The 15,694-nt window shown below is 48.1% G+C and overlaps 1 protein-coding gene across 1 annotated transcript; it reads right to left on the reverse strand.

The window, feature by feature from the left end:
• Nucleotides 1–4,560: 4,560 nt before the first annotated feature.
• Nucleotides 4,561–10,295, reverse strand: LOC138104691 (sushi domain-containing protein 3-like). Its single transcript, XM_069003920.1, has 5 exons — nucleotides 10,118–10,295; nucleotides 8,341–8,529; nucleotides 7,152–7,287; nucleotides 5,164–5,340; nucleotides 4,561–4,853 (listed from the first exon to the last, which is right to left on the reverse strand). The coding sequence occupies exons 1-5, from the start codon at nucleotides 10,293–10,295 to the stop codon at nucleotides 4,619–4,621; spliced, it is 915 nt and encodes a 304-aa protein (XP_068860021.1). The 3' UTR covers nucleotides 4,561–4,618.
• Between the last annotated feature and the right edge of the window lie 5,399 nt (nucleotides 10,296–15,694).

Genomic DNA, 15,694 nt, shown 5'->3' on the forward strand with positions numbered 1-15,694 from the left:
AGAATAATAAGCGAAACCTTTCTAACACATTCTGTTTAGTCTTATTCTTAAAAAGAGAATTTCTGACAAGGACATCTTGTTTTCCACCAGAACTTAAAAGATGTAACAAGTAATAGGGCAAAGAAGCCCCAGGACCAACTCCAAGGGGCTGACCTAAGGGTGGGTTACTGGGGCAATTGATCTCCTGCTGGATGTGCCTGCTAGATATACTAATTAATTAACCTTATAAAAATTGTAGAAATCCTTTATCACGGGTGTGCATATAGCCTTATCTGTGCACCTGAAAGCTTTCGTTAAAGAATTGCTTTTTATCTTACCACTCTTAATATTGTTTGGAAAGTTGTCGTCTTTTGATTCCAGGCAACAATAGGAAGCAGCTCTTGAGTTGTGGTGACCATAAACTCTCTTAATAGTGGTGACCATAAACACAGCTTCTAAAGAGTAAAAAAGTGAAGTATCATCATAGCTTTGGGTTGCAGTGTAAGAAAAGGCATAGCCTCAGCATGCTGTGATCTGCATGCAAGAGTACTGTAGGTGAGTGAGATCTTCATCTTCCCTTCTTTCTGGGCTTTGCCTTTTTTGCCCTAGACATACTTCTGTAACGTTTTTGTGGCAAAATGAAGGCTCTTGAGATGGAAATCACTGCACAAAGTTGTTTCCATATAAATTCAGGGAGCTAGAGTGATTTGTGGGGATGCAGGACTCCAAATTGCTGCATTGTGGAGGTTTGAGGGGAGTTGGGTGACCTGGCAGCTACCGATTTGTTACTGGCTTTACTGATGAAAAGCAGTGGTCTAGGGTGGTCTGATGCAGTGACTTAGGTGTGGAAGTCATTTGAAAAGAGGTGGTGTCACTGGAGAGGAAAACAATACAGAAAAGTCCTTTTTAATCTAAAATCCACGGGAGAGTGATCTGCCTGACATATGATAGTCAGGAGGTTCCATCTCCTGCAACACAGATGAGTCTTTCAGTCGGATACAGGCATCACATAGTTACTGTTGGTGTCTCCTAGGAAATCTTGCTGGATTGCTGGGGTTTTTTTCCCAGTCCTCAGACTTAAAAAATTGACAAGTCCTGTGTCTGTTTGAGGTGCATGGAGAGAGAATGGGACTTGCTCAGCTCTCTCCTCTTCTTGCCAGCACTTAAAATGTTACTCTAGAAAGCCTGTACTGCTGGAAGGTGGCCATTCTTTTCAAGCTCACAATGAATATCTTTTTTAGAGTTTCATGACTTTAGCATTTGGATGTTACAAGTCCCAGCATTAATCTTGGCCAGATCTCCAGAGGGTCTGAGATCTCTTCTGCCAGTGCTAACAGTCACAGGAGGCTGGTACACCGACCTTCACTGGAGAATTTAAAGTTGTGACCAAAACTTGTTCAGCTCTTTCAAAATAAGCATGCAGGCTAAGGTTTACAGTGTGAAGTCTGAAGCTTAAAATCCTGTTTAAAAAAAGAACCAACTGAGGGTGCTTTGCTGAGACACTCAGCAGAAAGCTACTGCTTGTGAGGTTTGCCTGGGACAGAATGGGCAGTGAGCTGGCCTTGCAGCTATCTCCATCCCTCTTCAGATTGTTTCCTTTAGTTCCAAGGTCCACCTCTCTGTAGTATATTGCATGTATAGAATTTAAATTAAAAATGAAAAAGGTGATATATGTCGTTAAGTGGAGGGTGGCTCCAACAGGAACCTCTGAGTAACATGTAAGAATGCATGGGATTATAGCCTAAGAGGTTTGCTTCTTCCAGTTTACAAATTACTTAAAGCTTGTTCATAGTTGCCTTCCTTCTCCCTCCTCCTTTGGTAAATAAATGCAAACTGTGCTTCTTGTTGCCTCACTGATGATGCCTTCCTGAGTTGAAGCTGAGGGTGGCTCTTCACACTTTAACTCAGCTCTTTGCTGTGCTGGTCCAAGGAACTGAGGCAAAGACTAAGAGGTCGATAGGGAAACTTGTAGTAGAGCTGATCTTCCTGCCCTTAACCTTTCTTTCTTCTGTTGGTTGTCCTGCTACTTTAGATGACTTTTGAGGAAGACCTGGCTGTGTGCTCTTCCTTGCTAAGACAATGTTTTGGGATCAAATAGTTTTTGTTAGGAAGCTGAGCTTTGCATACATGCAGAAAAAAAAAAAAGTCAGGAAAATGTTACTCCAAGGAAACTTTTCAATTTTGTCAAGCAAATAATTTTTAAAATATCAGTTGTATAAAATGCTTGTTTCAAGTTGACAGTTTTCTCTGTGTGAAAAACTACTGTCAGTTTTTTATTGAAAATGGTAACTTTTTGTCATGACACTTCAAAATCAGCACCTTTCTGGACATGTTTGGCAAAAGATTTTTATATCTAAAATGTGCATCGTTTTGGTTTGTAGTGAAAGCAGGTGTCAATCTCTAATATTATGTAGCAAAAAAATCACACTTTCAGTTTTAAAGCCTCACTCAGATCCAAGGAACAACAAACTGAGTCCCAAATGTATTTTTTGAACAAAAATCTCTTTGGAGAGAGAGAAAATTGTAGTGAGGGTTTTTGGATTCATTAAAACATAACAAGGGAGAGGAACAGAGAAAGAAATGGATAGGGAAAGTCTCATTCCCATCCTATTCAATCTTTCTTCTGGTTTTTTCCTGATTTTGTCTCTTAACAAGACAACTCCTCCTGAACAAGAAATTGGGGAGCACTGTTGCTAGGGCAGATCCTGGGCTGAATTCCCAGCCATGAACCCTATTTCAGTGCAGCAGAAGTGGAAGCATAGTCCATGGGTATGACATCAATGTACTCATGAGAGCCCAGAACACCTACAGCACTGTGTCCAAATTCACAGCTTTTCCATGAGAAGTCTGGGCAGTCTTGTGAGCAGCTAGGAGGGGACTGAAGAGCAGCTTACCTTGAAGCAGGATTATTCCCCTCCCTGTGCATTAGACTTGGCTGGAAAAAGAGGGAGGAGAAGGTAAGGTTAGGATGTGAGCTGAAGGGAAGCTCAGAGCAGGTCTTGTTTTTCCTGTCCTTTCTAAGGCATCAGTTGTCTTAAGAGAATGAAAGATTTTTTTTCTTCCTTCTCGTGCAGTTGCTGGTTAATGGCCACTGTCTGCATCATCATTTTCCAGGGATCTGTAAAAGTTTTACCACCTGCTTTCTCCCCCTTTAAAGCCAGCCCCCAAAGCAGACTTTCCACAGCTTTTCCATAGGTCATGTGAAAAAAAAATGACATAGGAAGTGAAATTGGGATAGATTCCTTTATTATTATTAGAATATTAGAAATATTGTCCCTAGCCCTCACTCCAGGGAAAAGTGGCAGTGGTATCGACATCTACTATCAAACCTTGTCTTATCACAAGGAGGTGCTACCCTGCATCTTTTTAAGGCTTCTTTCCTTGAAATGTGAGGCAAATGTTGACAGAAATGAAACTGACTGAAACTCCCAGCCTTTGTAGCAGGATTGTTGAGTATTGATTGTTTAGATCCTTGAGCAAACAGGACGTGCTGGGGGTGCCCATTCTTATTCCCAACCCCATGCATGCAACAGTTCTTGGGGCTGCCAGCACCTCCTCTGACTGACACCACAGTGCCTCCCGAGATATCAACAGCATCCCTGTGGAGACGTGATGCCACATTACTCAACAAGTCCCATGTGCCCGGAGTGCCTCGGGCATGCTGCAGAGGCATAGGTCTGTCCTGGGGTGCAAATGGGCGAGGTGCCCTGAAGCTGCCTGGCCAGGCTCTGCATATGCTGCCTGGAACATGCCCCTAGCCTTCCACCCAGGAAATGCTGGACAGAAATATGGGGTCACTGCTTTCTGAACGCAACTGATGGCACTTAGGTTAGCTCTTTAAATCTTGCTATGGGTCCTGATACACATGATTTGAATTTCTAATGCTAGAGAGAAGGAATGAAAAACCCCCAAAAGGTTTGTTGGGTTTTGGGTTGGTTTTAGTTTTGGGGGGTTTTTTTGGTTTGTTGTTTTTTGGAGTTGGTTGGTTGGTTGGTTGATTTATTTTTTTTTTAGAGGGCTGTTGTTTTGTTTGTTTGCTTTCAGATGTGCTAGGTTCTTTGTATTTAAGATAAATTCATGTTTTCCCCTTGACTGGCTAGCTTTGCACTCTTGTCAATACATCTTCCATGTCTAAGATTGTCTATATAGAAGTGGGAGGATATGGTGAGTTCTGAACACCAACAAAAAAAACCTTTAAGTCTCCATCTATATTCAAGTGCAATTAATTGTAAATGCTTCCAGGTATCTAATCTCATTCTTTGTTCCTGGTAACTGTTTTCACTTTCAGCCTTTAAAAGAGCCCTAAACAGAAAATCAGACTGATGTTCAAACCCGGAAAGTCTGCAAACAAACTTTAGGTTAAAATGGGGTTGCTCAGACTTGGCTTTATGCAAAAATAATCAATTAAGAAGCTTATAACCCAGAAACTCCTGTTTGAAATGTGCACTGCTGGACAGGGGAGGGAAATAAAAGGATTATATAAAAAAAAGTCTTTCAGCATGAAATGTCATTTGTTCTCCATTTGAAAACCCAGGTACAGTAATTGGCTCTTCTGAAATCCTTTCTTCCTGAGGTCAAGGAGTTGATAGCGTTAAAAGAAAAATAAAAAGGAAGAAAAGCTGAATGGCAGTTTAAATTCTCAAAGCGGCTTCCCAAAGTCGCTGAAGCCCTTGTGTTCCTCCACGCCGCTGCAGTAGCGGGGCAGCAGGTCCCTGTGCGGGCGGGCCGGCAGCAGGGCGCTGCGGGGCAGGTGCCCGGGCAAGTGGCCGGGCAAGCCGCTGGCGAGGCCCGGGCCGGGCGGCAGCGGCCGGGGCACAGCCTCAGCCCCGGGGCGCCATCTTCCCGAGGGCAGCTTCGGCTGCTGGTCAGGGCTGCTGGGAAAGGCAAGCGGGAGAGGGCATGGTAAGGGCGCTGCAGCCCACCCCGGCGATGCTGAGGCAGGGCAAGGGGGAGCCCTGGGCCTCTGGCTTCCCTCCCCCTTGAAAAAGAGCAGGTGCAAGGCTTCCACTGCTGAGAGGTGCTAGGTGGGGAGCACGTAGGAGGGTGAAGCAGGGGTTTGACTGCCCAAGCGATGCGAGCTTTTTTACAGCTGGCTGCTCCTGCCTCCGGGTAGTCTGGGAGCAGCTCTTGCCCTTGTGTGAGGAGCTTGGGGGGGGCAGCGGCAGGGGAGGTGCTGAGCGGTACCTTTGGAAAGCCAGGTTATGGCAGCCTGCGAATGCCCCTGGGAACACAGAGCTGGAGAGGGCCGAGAGGTGGTAATCGCGCCGGTGGTAGTGTTTGAGTCTCCCGAAAGCATTCCTGCCCCCCTCGGGGGCGGAGGGGTCACGCTTCCGTCCTCTGACTTTCCTTCGGTGCTGCTGCCTGCAGGGTGGTGAGAGAGAGATGTCCATGCAGATGCTTTCCTTGTGCTCTGTGGTCTGGCTTTTATTTACTCACACCCCTGGAAGGATCTGGCGTGTTTGTAGCCTAAGGCAGCTTAGGATGTCACCCAGTGATTTTTACTCCCTTCCCCTGCTCCCAGAGGAAAGGCCTGACGTTGTTTCAGCACTGCGCAAAAGGGTTGCATCACCTAGGGAAGAGCAGGCCCGTGGGGAGAGGTATGACTGGTGCCTGCTGAAAGACTGAGATGCTCTCTCTTGCTTGCAGGGTTTGTTTTTTTTCGTCCTTGTGCACTTCTGATAATGAGTTAGGCTCTTGATTAAAGGTGCATTCCTAGGCTGCACGGTCCCTAAGTGTTACTTAATCCCTTGCCCAGGATACAAAAGAGGTCCTGCTGGACTGTAGTGTAGGCCAGGAAAACTGGGCAGTGCTGCTGCAGAGATGATGCTCTGTGAGTGAGGTCTTGGCACCTCTGCTTGTCCAGTCCTGCTCCCCACCATGACTTTTCTCCCAGTTCTTTCCAGAGGAGAATGCTCCTTCTTTCCCTCCCCCACCCTGGGCTGCGTGCAGGCAGTTGCACTGAACTTAGCCTCCAAAAAGGGATATTCCTATCAACCATCTTCCATGTATTGTCAGTTCCCTTCTTCCTCTGATAATGGGGAGCTTTGTGTAAATCACCAAGCTAACAGAAGTGTAGAATAATTTGGGTTGGAAGTGACCTTTAAAGGTTGTGTGTCCCCACTGCAATGAGCAGGGACACCTTCAACTAGATCAGGTTGCTCAGAGTTCCATCCAATCTGACCTTGAATTCAGGGATGGGACATCTGCAGCTTCTCTGGGCAACCTGTTCCAGTGTTTTACCACCCTCATTATACAAACCATCTTCCTTATATTCAATCTTAGTTAACTCTCCTTCACTTTAAAATAATTGCCCTTTGTCCTATCATAATGGGCCCTGTTAAAAAGCTTGTACCCATCTTTCTTGTAGGGTCCCATCAAGTACTGGAAGGCTGCTGTAAGATCTTCCTGGAGCCGCCTTCTCTGCAGCTGGAACGCCAGCTTGCAGCCTTTCTCATAGGAGAAGTGCTCCAACCCTCTGATCATCTTGGTGGCCTCCTCTGAGCCTTACTCAAACATCCTTCTTACTTTGGGGACCCCAGAGCTGGGTGCAGCACTGCAGGTGGGGTCTCAGCAGAGCAGAAGGGCAGAATCCCCTCCCTCACCCTGCTGTCCAGCTGCTTTGGATGCAGCCCAGGATACAACTGGCTTTCTGGGCTGTGAATTCACATTGCTGGGTCATGTCCAGCCCCTCACCCACCAGAACCTCCAAGTCCTTCTCAGCTGGGCTGCTCTTGATCCCTTCATCCCCCAGCTTGTGTTGATACTGGGGACTGCCCTGACCCAGGTGCAGCACCTTGCACTTGGTCTTGTTAAACTTCACGAGGTTTCCATGGTCTCACTTCTTGAGCTTGTCCAGGTCCCTCTGTATGGCATCCCATTCCTCAGGTGTATAACAGGAGCACCCCCTCTGCAATCAGCAGCAGCCCCACTGCCGAAAACCCCTTCCAAAGTCAAACATCGCTTGGCTTTGGAGCAGTGGTTTAACTTTTTTTATGCTTGGTAGTTTCAGATGTGTGAGCAGGAGGGTTGTGAAAGAGCACGGGTGGGTGTCCCGAGTGGTCGCAACCCGCGTGTCTCAGCAGATGGCAGCAGCGACACTCCTTCAGCTCCCGCAGCTGCTCCTCACTCCTGCGAAACCCACCCCACCGCTCCCACACCGCCTCCATACTCACCCCGCGCGGCTCTTCCTCGCCCTGTCCCGCCAGCAGCACACGGCGAAGGAGACGGACAGTGCCAGGATGACGGCTCCGCTCAGCAGCGAGGCGGCCACCGCCACGCGGGACCCGGTGTCCGAGGGCTGCGGGGCGGCTGCGGGCAGGGGGCGGGGGCGGTGAGCAGGGCCGGGGAAGAGGACCCCCCCTTACCCCCGGCCGCCGTCCCCCTTGCAGGTAACCCCAAAGTGATGTTACAGAGAGTGTTTATTAATAAACCTTAAAAAAGTTAATGGTGAACGTGGGTGATGCCATGCCGGCTCAATACACCAGGAAAGTTAATGGGGAAAAACCCCATATTAACGCGTCATATTTTCTTCAGATAACTCATATAAAATAATAACACGGGGCTGAAAATATCAAGCATTTGATGAGGCTTGCATAAAGCATAAGGGTAGTAGAAATTAAGCCCCAAAAAATGAAAAAAGGTTAAACAGGAAAAATAGAAAAAAATTAAAATGTAATAAAATTTAAAAGGGAGAAAAGTTAAAAAGGAAAAAGGGAAAAAAGTTTAAAAGCATAAAAAGTTAGAAAGGAAAAAAGGTGGAAAATATAAAAAAGGCATTTAAAAGGGAAAAATAAAGCAGCTGAAAAGAGAAAAAAGTTAAAAGGAGGGCCACTTGCAGCTGGCACATGCTCAGCATGTCCCGGGTTATTGTGACGTTCAGTGTTCCTCCTGTTGTGAGAGCTTCTGGCAGTGCCCTGGACTCCCTGTGCCTGGCACCAGGAGTCGGGTCTCAGCCGGTACCAGGTTTTGACCCAGCCTGGTGCCTTGAGCAGCAGTTACTGGGAGTGAAGGAAGGTCTGGTTATCTGCTGAGCTGATCCCAGGTGAATTCACCCTCTGGCACCCCCCTGCCTCCTGCAGCTCCTGCAATGCTGTTGCAGTGACCCTGCTGGAGCAGGCATTTCACCGGTGCTGACCGCAACCGACTGGGTCAAGCTGGACCTTCGCTGTCCCTGTTCGGGGTGGCCGGGTCACCCCACCTCCTGCTGCCCTCGCTGGCTTGGTCAGAGTGAGGAAGCCCCCGTGTGAGGGCGGGTGGCTGCACGTCCCCACCCGAGTTAGCGAGCGTATGGCGCTGCCCCCGCGCCCCGCTGAGCCCCTGGCAGTGGGCACAGGGGCCGGCTCCCGCCCGAGGGCTCCTTACCCTGGCACTGGGGTGGGGGGTGGCTCCAGGACGAAGTACTCTCCTGGCGGAGGCAGGCGAGCCTCTCGCTGCCCACCAGCTGGTATCCCTCCTGGCACCAGTACACGAGCACCGAGCCCAAGGAGACGCCTGAGCCTCCTTCCACGTAGTAGTATCCATAGCGTGGCGGGGGGAGAGCTGTGCATGGCACTGGGGGAGAAGGGGACACGTTAAGCGTAGGTGGTGACAAAGACCCCCCCCCAAGTGATGCTTTCGAAAACGCTGCCAGGCCCTGTGTCACTCCTGTGGGACCTGCAAGTCTCTGGGATTTTTTAATTGGTTGTTTTTTGTGTGTGGGGTTTTTTTTTGCATAGTCCAAAGGAAATACATTAGAAACTCTAGCAGCTTTATTTGGAAAATAAGTTTTTCAGTTGCAGACTCTCCAGTGTGAGCAGCTACTGAACAGTAGACGTGAGACTGGAAAGGTAGAGGTTGGGGAGAGTGTGCAGAGAGCAATTTTTAGGAAAGAAAAGAAGATAATGTTTTTTCATAAGACAGTATTCTGGGAGAATATTGTTGGTTGGAACTCAAAACAAAGAAATATTACTCTCTGCTAGAGAGAGGTGTTTTTTTCATCCCAGCCTTTAATTTTTTAACTAGTTTGTAACCCACAGCTATTCAGACCTACTTAGTTATTCTGCTTAGACCATCTCTTCTGCATTGCACTAATACCTAGGGAGAGCCAAAAGTGAGGTGGGCTTCAAAAAGAATGCCAGTCTGACTGGGTGCTTGCCAAAACCCCCCATGGGTATTCTACCGCACGGCCAAGAAAAGGTGGTTACAGGTATCATAGCTATCAATATCCTAAACTAAAGGAAAATGCTCTGATCAACTCTAATTTGATCAAGCTTAAAACCTGCAGGCAGAAATGCGCTTTATCTAGCTTAGGGGGAACTTCTGTGGGGAATTCCAAGTGGAATAGTAAAGCTAATGTGAGAAAGAGGTCTGGTTTCCCTCTGCTTTTACTGAGGCGGTGAAGGCTTCTACTCCAGTGGGGCTGATAAGAGACACATCAGGTTGAGTAAGATCAGACTATGTCTAATTTCAGCAGTGCTGTTAACGGGTGGTGCAGAGGTCTATGAGTTAATTCAGCGGTGCCAGGGAGGCTGCTGAATGCCTGGACTGGATCTCTTGTATGGTTACATTGTCCAGCACTGGTTTCCAGGACCTTCCCTGACAGTCACCGTGATTTGGAGTATGACATGGGCTCTCTGAGCTGCTGCCAGCCCTGGGTGGGTGGTCACCCCACAGCAGCCCTGAGGCCGTGTACCACTCGCTGGGGAATGGTGTGTGCTTTGCCCTGGAAAGTGAATTAAAGAAAAATAATCACCCTCAGCATTTGGAGATTATTTCTGCTTTAAAAAAATAATAAAAAAAAAATCTCCATTTCTTCCCAAGGGTCCCAGCTCAGTCTCTAGGGATAGCAATGTGTTCAGTGCACCCATACCCTGAGCAGACAGCTGGTCCATCATCATATGCATAGATGTTAACACGAAGGAGGACTTTACTCTCAAAGGAAAACATCAACTGTTGAGTTTCCTCCCTGTGCCTTCTGACGGCTTCTGATGTGACACATCTATCCCATATCACAGAAGCTTCTGTGGCCCCTACGCATGCCTTGGGAGTGCCGCTGTGCCCTTCATCACCACGTCCCTGCGCCCTTCCCCCTTGTGTGCCTGCACCGTGGGGCCCCAGGCAGCCCGCAGAGGGAGAGGCGGGAGATCGCTCATTTAAGTACCTGAGATGTTGCTGTGCACATCGGTCCCGTTGGCAACGTCTCTGGGCAGCCCCTTTCTGACGTGTCCTGCACCGAGTGAGGCGGTCCCGGGCCCAGCAGCATCACTCCAGGCAAAGCTCAGGCAGCTCCAGGGCAGCAGGCAAAGGATGATGCATTTCCCGAACCTTTGTCCCGTCATGGTTCGGGGAAACACAGCACCATTGGGCTCCTGGCCGCCCCGAGTGCCTGCGGTTTCCCTTTGCGTCTGAGCAGGAGTCAGCTGGGCTCTTAGTGCATTAAGCCCTGAGCAGCAAAGCTAGCAGCCGCTCTTCCCCCGGGGCTTGCCTCTCCGCGTCGGCACAAGCCCTGTGTCCCTGCTCCTAGCACTGCCAGCCGTGCTCTGGCCACTCGGCTCCAGAGCCCCGCGGAGAAAGAAAACGGGCGTGGGAAAGGGAGTGAGAAACAGCAAACCCTTAGGATCCATCCTTTACAGCCCCCTCTTGCAGGGACTGGCTGTTAACCTCTTTCCAGGTGCTGGAGCTGCACATCAGGAACCCTCCTCCTTCTCTTCCTCCTCTACCTGCCAAAATCCATGCTCGAGCTCACTGCTGAGACTCTTGAGCTGCAGACCCTCCTGGGCTCGTCTCTTCCTTCATGCCAGAACGTAGGGCTAGTTTTCTGTCAACAGCAGTGGAGTGGGATATGAGCCATGGGAATCAAAAGGGTTTCATAGCAGCAATTCCGCCAGCTTTGCCACTATGGGAACTGCAGAGAGATCTGCTTTTCCTTTTCTCTGCTTGGCATCTCTCTGCTGTCATTTCAGACTCTGATATTTTAGGATGTTTTGAAGCTCGAGGGGCTGTAGTAGCAACCAGCTCTTGCCTCCTGGAATGTAGGTTGCTCTTACCTGCCCCTACTTGCCTGCTCACTTGTGTACACCCATGAAGAGAAAAGACACTGCACGTTGCTGGAGCGCTTGAGAGCAAGATGTTTTGGAGCAGGCAATGCCTTTGTGCCAAGGCTCTCCCCAGAAGCCAGTACATCAGCTGTGTGACCAGCAGGACTTTGGGGTGACTTTTGGAGCATCCCCTGCTGTGGCTCTCCTCTCCCTTCCTTGCATCCCCTGGAGCTCCCCTGCGGGTGTCCTTTGCCCCTCCTGTACTGCATCCTTGCCTGTCCTGGGCCAACCTAGAACTTACTGCAGGAATGAGGATTAGAGGCTGTTATTCACAAGTAGCATTGGCACAAATACAGCTGTGCAGGGAGACAGGTCAGTTTTTGTTCATTTCTCTTTTTGTATCTGTGGCCTTTAGCTGTAGCCCGTGTACTTGGCTGCCTGTGGCTGCCCCGGTGGGTTCTGAGGGGGGGAAATGTTACCTTGGATGTGTGAGTAGCTTCTATTTCTAAAGCCCAACAGTGGTCTTAGTGTGCTTTACATCTTAGTGTGCTTTACTGTAGTGGATAAAGGAGAAATAAAAATGTCAGACAGGATCAAGCTCTTGTCACATCCCATCCCAACACAGGCATGCAGATGAGGGTGTCTGCAGAGTGGAAGGGAGTTGTGGGGCCAGGCAGTGGCCAGACCTTGCTTGCCTTCCTCCCCAGCACTGGGACCTGCCCTTGCTCCCACTTGAGGTAGTTCAGCAGTACTCTGGCCTCCTTGCACTTGCAGAGAGGTTTCTTGTCACCTCCATGGGACTTGGCACGTGGGAATGCCTTAATCCTGGCCTGTTTGTCCATCCATCTCTCAGACAGTCCTTTGTTTGGTTTTGGTTGGGTTGGTACTTCTGGGCTTCTCTCCAAAAGTTTTACTTGATTTCAAAACAAACCTGTTTCAACCTCCCATGATTCATAATGATCTGGCTCAGAAACTACTTTAATTTCTTCACTTTTCTGGTTAATCCTTCTTAAACAGTGACCTTTCCTTGGCTCCCCCTGGAGAGCAGACCAAGGAGGTATGTTCCTCCTTGGCTCAGTGAATACTGGTGGTTTCTTGGGGGGGGGTTGGTTTTTTCTTTTTTTTCTTTTTTTCCATCTGACTGCAGGGATTTTGCAATGTGCAAATGTGGGATTTGCTTCTGCAATGAAGGTAACAGCTTTGAGGCAGACTGGGCTGTGTGACAGTGTAACACTGACGGTGGAGAAGCCTGCCTTGGGGCATGCCCTGGGTGCAAACCCTGTCATCTCCTGGCAGCCAGGAGCTGGAGTGCAGGCAGCCCCCTGGGCTCTGGGAATACACCTGTCCAGTTGGACAGGACCGACCCTGAAGTGGTCCCTCTGTTGAGCCTGAGCCTGGAATCTGTGTACCTTCTCCTGCTGGGGCTTAGGAGCTGGTCCCTCTGCTGCCAGTGGCTGGAGGACAGTGGGAAGAGCCTAAGGCAGTGTCCCTCCCTGCTGCTGGGTGTGTCCCGGTGCTAAACAGCTGGGGACTGAGCACATGCCCAAAGCATGGCCTTCAGCAGGGGCCGGCAGCAGTAAACTTTGTCACGTGTGTGCCAGGGAATGAACAGGCTCAGCAAAACCCCCGTGATACAACAACCAGGCTTGTGCTCAAAATGCTGAGTAGATGACATGGATTAACCCTTTGCTAATGCTCTTAAGAGCTAGTCCTGGGACTGAGGGAGATAAAGGGGCTTATTATTACAAAATCAGTATCCTGCTGGAGTGGGATTTCAGTGCTGTTCCCAGTTCCTGCTTTCCAGAGGCAGACATCTGCATCAAGCAGGAGAGCTGGGCACTAGGGCAGGGCACCAGGCTGATCCTGCAGGGAGTGACCCTGGGCTCAGGAGAGAAGCCTGTCCATGCCCCAGGTCAGCAAGCCCTTTCCTTGTGAGGAAGGCTAAGAGGAAGGAGGAGCTAGTGGGGAAGAGGTCATGGCCATGAGGCTGCAGCTGTCCTAACTCCACGGTCTTGGCTGGGGTTGTCCACCTTTCCGGTATATTCCCTGTGAGTGATCTCCTTCAGGGGCAGCTTCTCCATCACAGCAGCCTGTAAGGCAAAGCTCAGCTGATGGTTTTCAGAGCTAATTCAAATATCTCTTGTGATTGCACTCATATCTCCCTGCTGGCTGATAGGGCCGCACTGAGGGGTAAGGCTTTCCTGAGGCACAGTGGCATTTCCCTCTACCTTCTCTTGTGCCCCTTTGAACCTTTTAAATCTCCCCTCTGCAGAAGTGCCCCTCTCACACACTCCCACTACTGAACTCTGAACTACAGAGAAGTTGTGGATGCCCCGAGAAATTGTGAATGCTCCATCCCAGGAAGTGTTCAAGGGGTTTGAAGCAGCCTGGTCTAGTGAAAGGTGCCTCTGTCCATGGCAGGGGGCTTGGAACTAGGTGACCCTTAAGGTCCCTTCCAGCTGAAACTACTCTAAGATTCAATGAACACACAGGTACTAATTTCAAGTCAGTGAGCATGGGTGATCCTCTTTCCTTGCAGAAGGTTTTGCAGACAGAAGGACATAGAGGTGTTTTGTAACTAAATTAATAATTGCAAGTCACTTGCTTAGCTCTCTTGCTAGTCCATCCTTCGTGCAAACCAACCAGGGCTAGAGCTGTGGAAGAACAAACTGTTCTCCAGAAAGATGATTGCAGTATTTGGTGTTTTATTGGGGTTTTTTTGCACAAAGTCTCTAAGACATGTCTCTTCTATACTGCACTGCTTTTATTTCATAGCCCTGAGTTCCCTTTAGACACACCTTTATTCAACTCCAGTAGCTGGAATTCAGTGCCGCAGGTCTGTGAGAGCACTGTGGATGAACCTGCCCTCTCAGCAAGGGCCTTGGCACAACTCAGCAAATCTGCACCTCCCTGGGTTACATGTGCACAGCCCCACATTGAATCACGCCTCAACCGGGCCAGGAGACACTTCAGAGACAGAGTCAGAGAAGCGGGTATTTGCTTTATTCGGCGTGCTGGGTGTGTGGGGATCGCTCCTCCAAACACACACACCTGGTGCTCTCTACAACACAGTATTAAGGGTTAACTTATGAATATTCATCACATTCCTTGGGACAGGTGTGGTTACACAAATTATTTCTCGGAAGTCATTAGCATATGGGCCACGCATGTGCTGTGTGTCCTGGTGGTCTCACTGGAGGAAGACCTCTCCTCTTCCTCGGGGGTCTTTTCTGATGAAGGCCAGTAGTCATCCTCTCAGTGAACTTTTCACCTTTCTCCCTGGGCATGCGTAGTCCTTTGAGGAATGATTCAGCAGTCTCTGAGATGATCCTTGTCCCCTCTATCTTGACAAGATTAGGGTGAATTTGGCTTCTCAGGCTTTGTAATTAACATCTTCTGTCTGAACTAACATTTGCTGTCTCCCAATAGTTAACTTGTGCTTACATGAGTTAGTTATTGACTGCCCCTTCTTCAGCATGGAGGGAAGCCTGTCCTCTCCTTCTGCTTTAGACATCTTCATCTGTGCCGGTCACTCTTGGTTGGTTCATTATTTGGGAAAGAATATAGTGCTAATAACATCAAGGTTGTGGGTTCAATCCCCAGATGTTGGAAGCAGCACAGGACGGGGAGCCCGGATCCCCGGCGGGGGGAGCGAGAAAAACAGAAGCCAAACCAATATGGTTGAAAAATGAACTCCGATTTATTAGCAGTCTAAAGGCACTTATATAGTATACCAGCTTGTTAGCTCCTAAGTGGCTTAAAGCTTATCAGGACACATTTCTATTTCTACATAATTGGACTACATTGGCAGTTTTCCACAGTCTTGTTATGATCAAAAGAATTTTGTGCTTGCCTCCTTCGTATCACTCCCGGATAGCATAGCTGCAAGTTCTTTAGTTCCTGTATGTTCTCAGGCCGAACTGTTTACTTTCACACAGGGACTTTCCCACGGAAAATGTCTCTCACACACACAAGCCTAAAAACCTCCAGCTCAATAGCTTGCACAGTTCTTTTATTGATCCCAATAATTCTATTCTCCAACAAATTCCCCGTTTTTCTTTTGTGCAAGCAATACTGGGTGGGTCACAGATGTAGTGACTTTGTATATTATCTACTGCAAGCATCGGGAGGCAAGGTGAACACACTGTTATTAACAGTATTGCTAGTTCTACAGTAATCAAGTGCTACACAAATTTTAAACCTAATAACTTTAACCATCCCTCTAAGTTGAGACCGTCTTCTTTTTTTTTCTTTTTCTATAATTATGTAGTTAATTGATGTAACTCACTTTATCTATTAGTGAAGTGGGAAAAATGGTTAGAAAGACTTAAACAGCATAAACCTTTAAACCTTTCACAGCCGTGGCTGTGGGCTAATAGCAGAAGATCAATGGCCACTTAACTTTATATTATTACATGTCTAACACTAATAACACACACTTAACTTATTAAGCATTTGCAAGGTTATATTAAACTTAATGGCTATTTAGCTTTAACATCACTTAAACTCTACACAACTTAAACTTAGCAGAACTTAAAATTAACTTTACTTAAACTTAACTTTGCTTAAACTTAACAACACTTAAACTTAACACGAATTAACCTTAACACTACCTTAACGTTACACAACTTAACCTTATCACTTAAATTCTGCAGAACTCAAGCTTGACAGAAATTAAACTTAAAAGAACTTAACCTTAA

Source organism: Aphelocoma coerulescens, chromosome 1A, assembly GCF_041296385.1.
Source record: "Aphelocoma coerulescens isolate FSJ_1873_10779 chromosome 1A, UR_Acoe_1.0, whole genome shotgun sequence".
Classification (NCBI taxonomy): domain Eukaryota; kingdom Metazoa; phylum Chordata; class Aves; order Passeriformes; family Corvidae; genus Aphelocoma; species Aphelocoma coerulescens.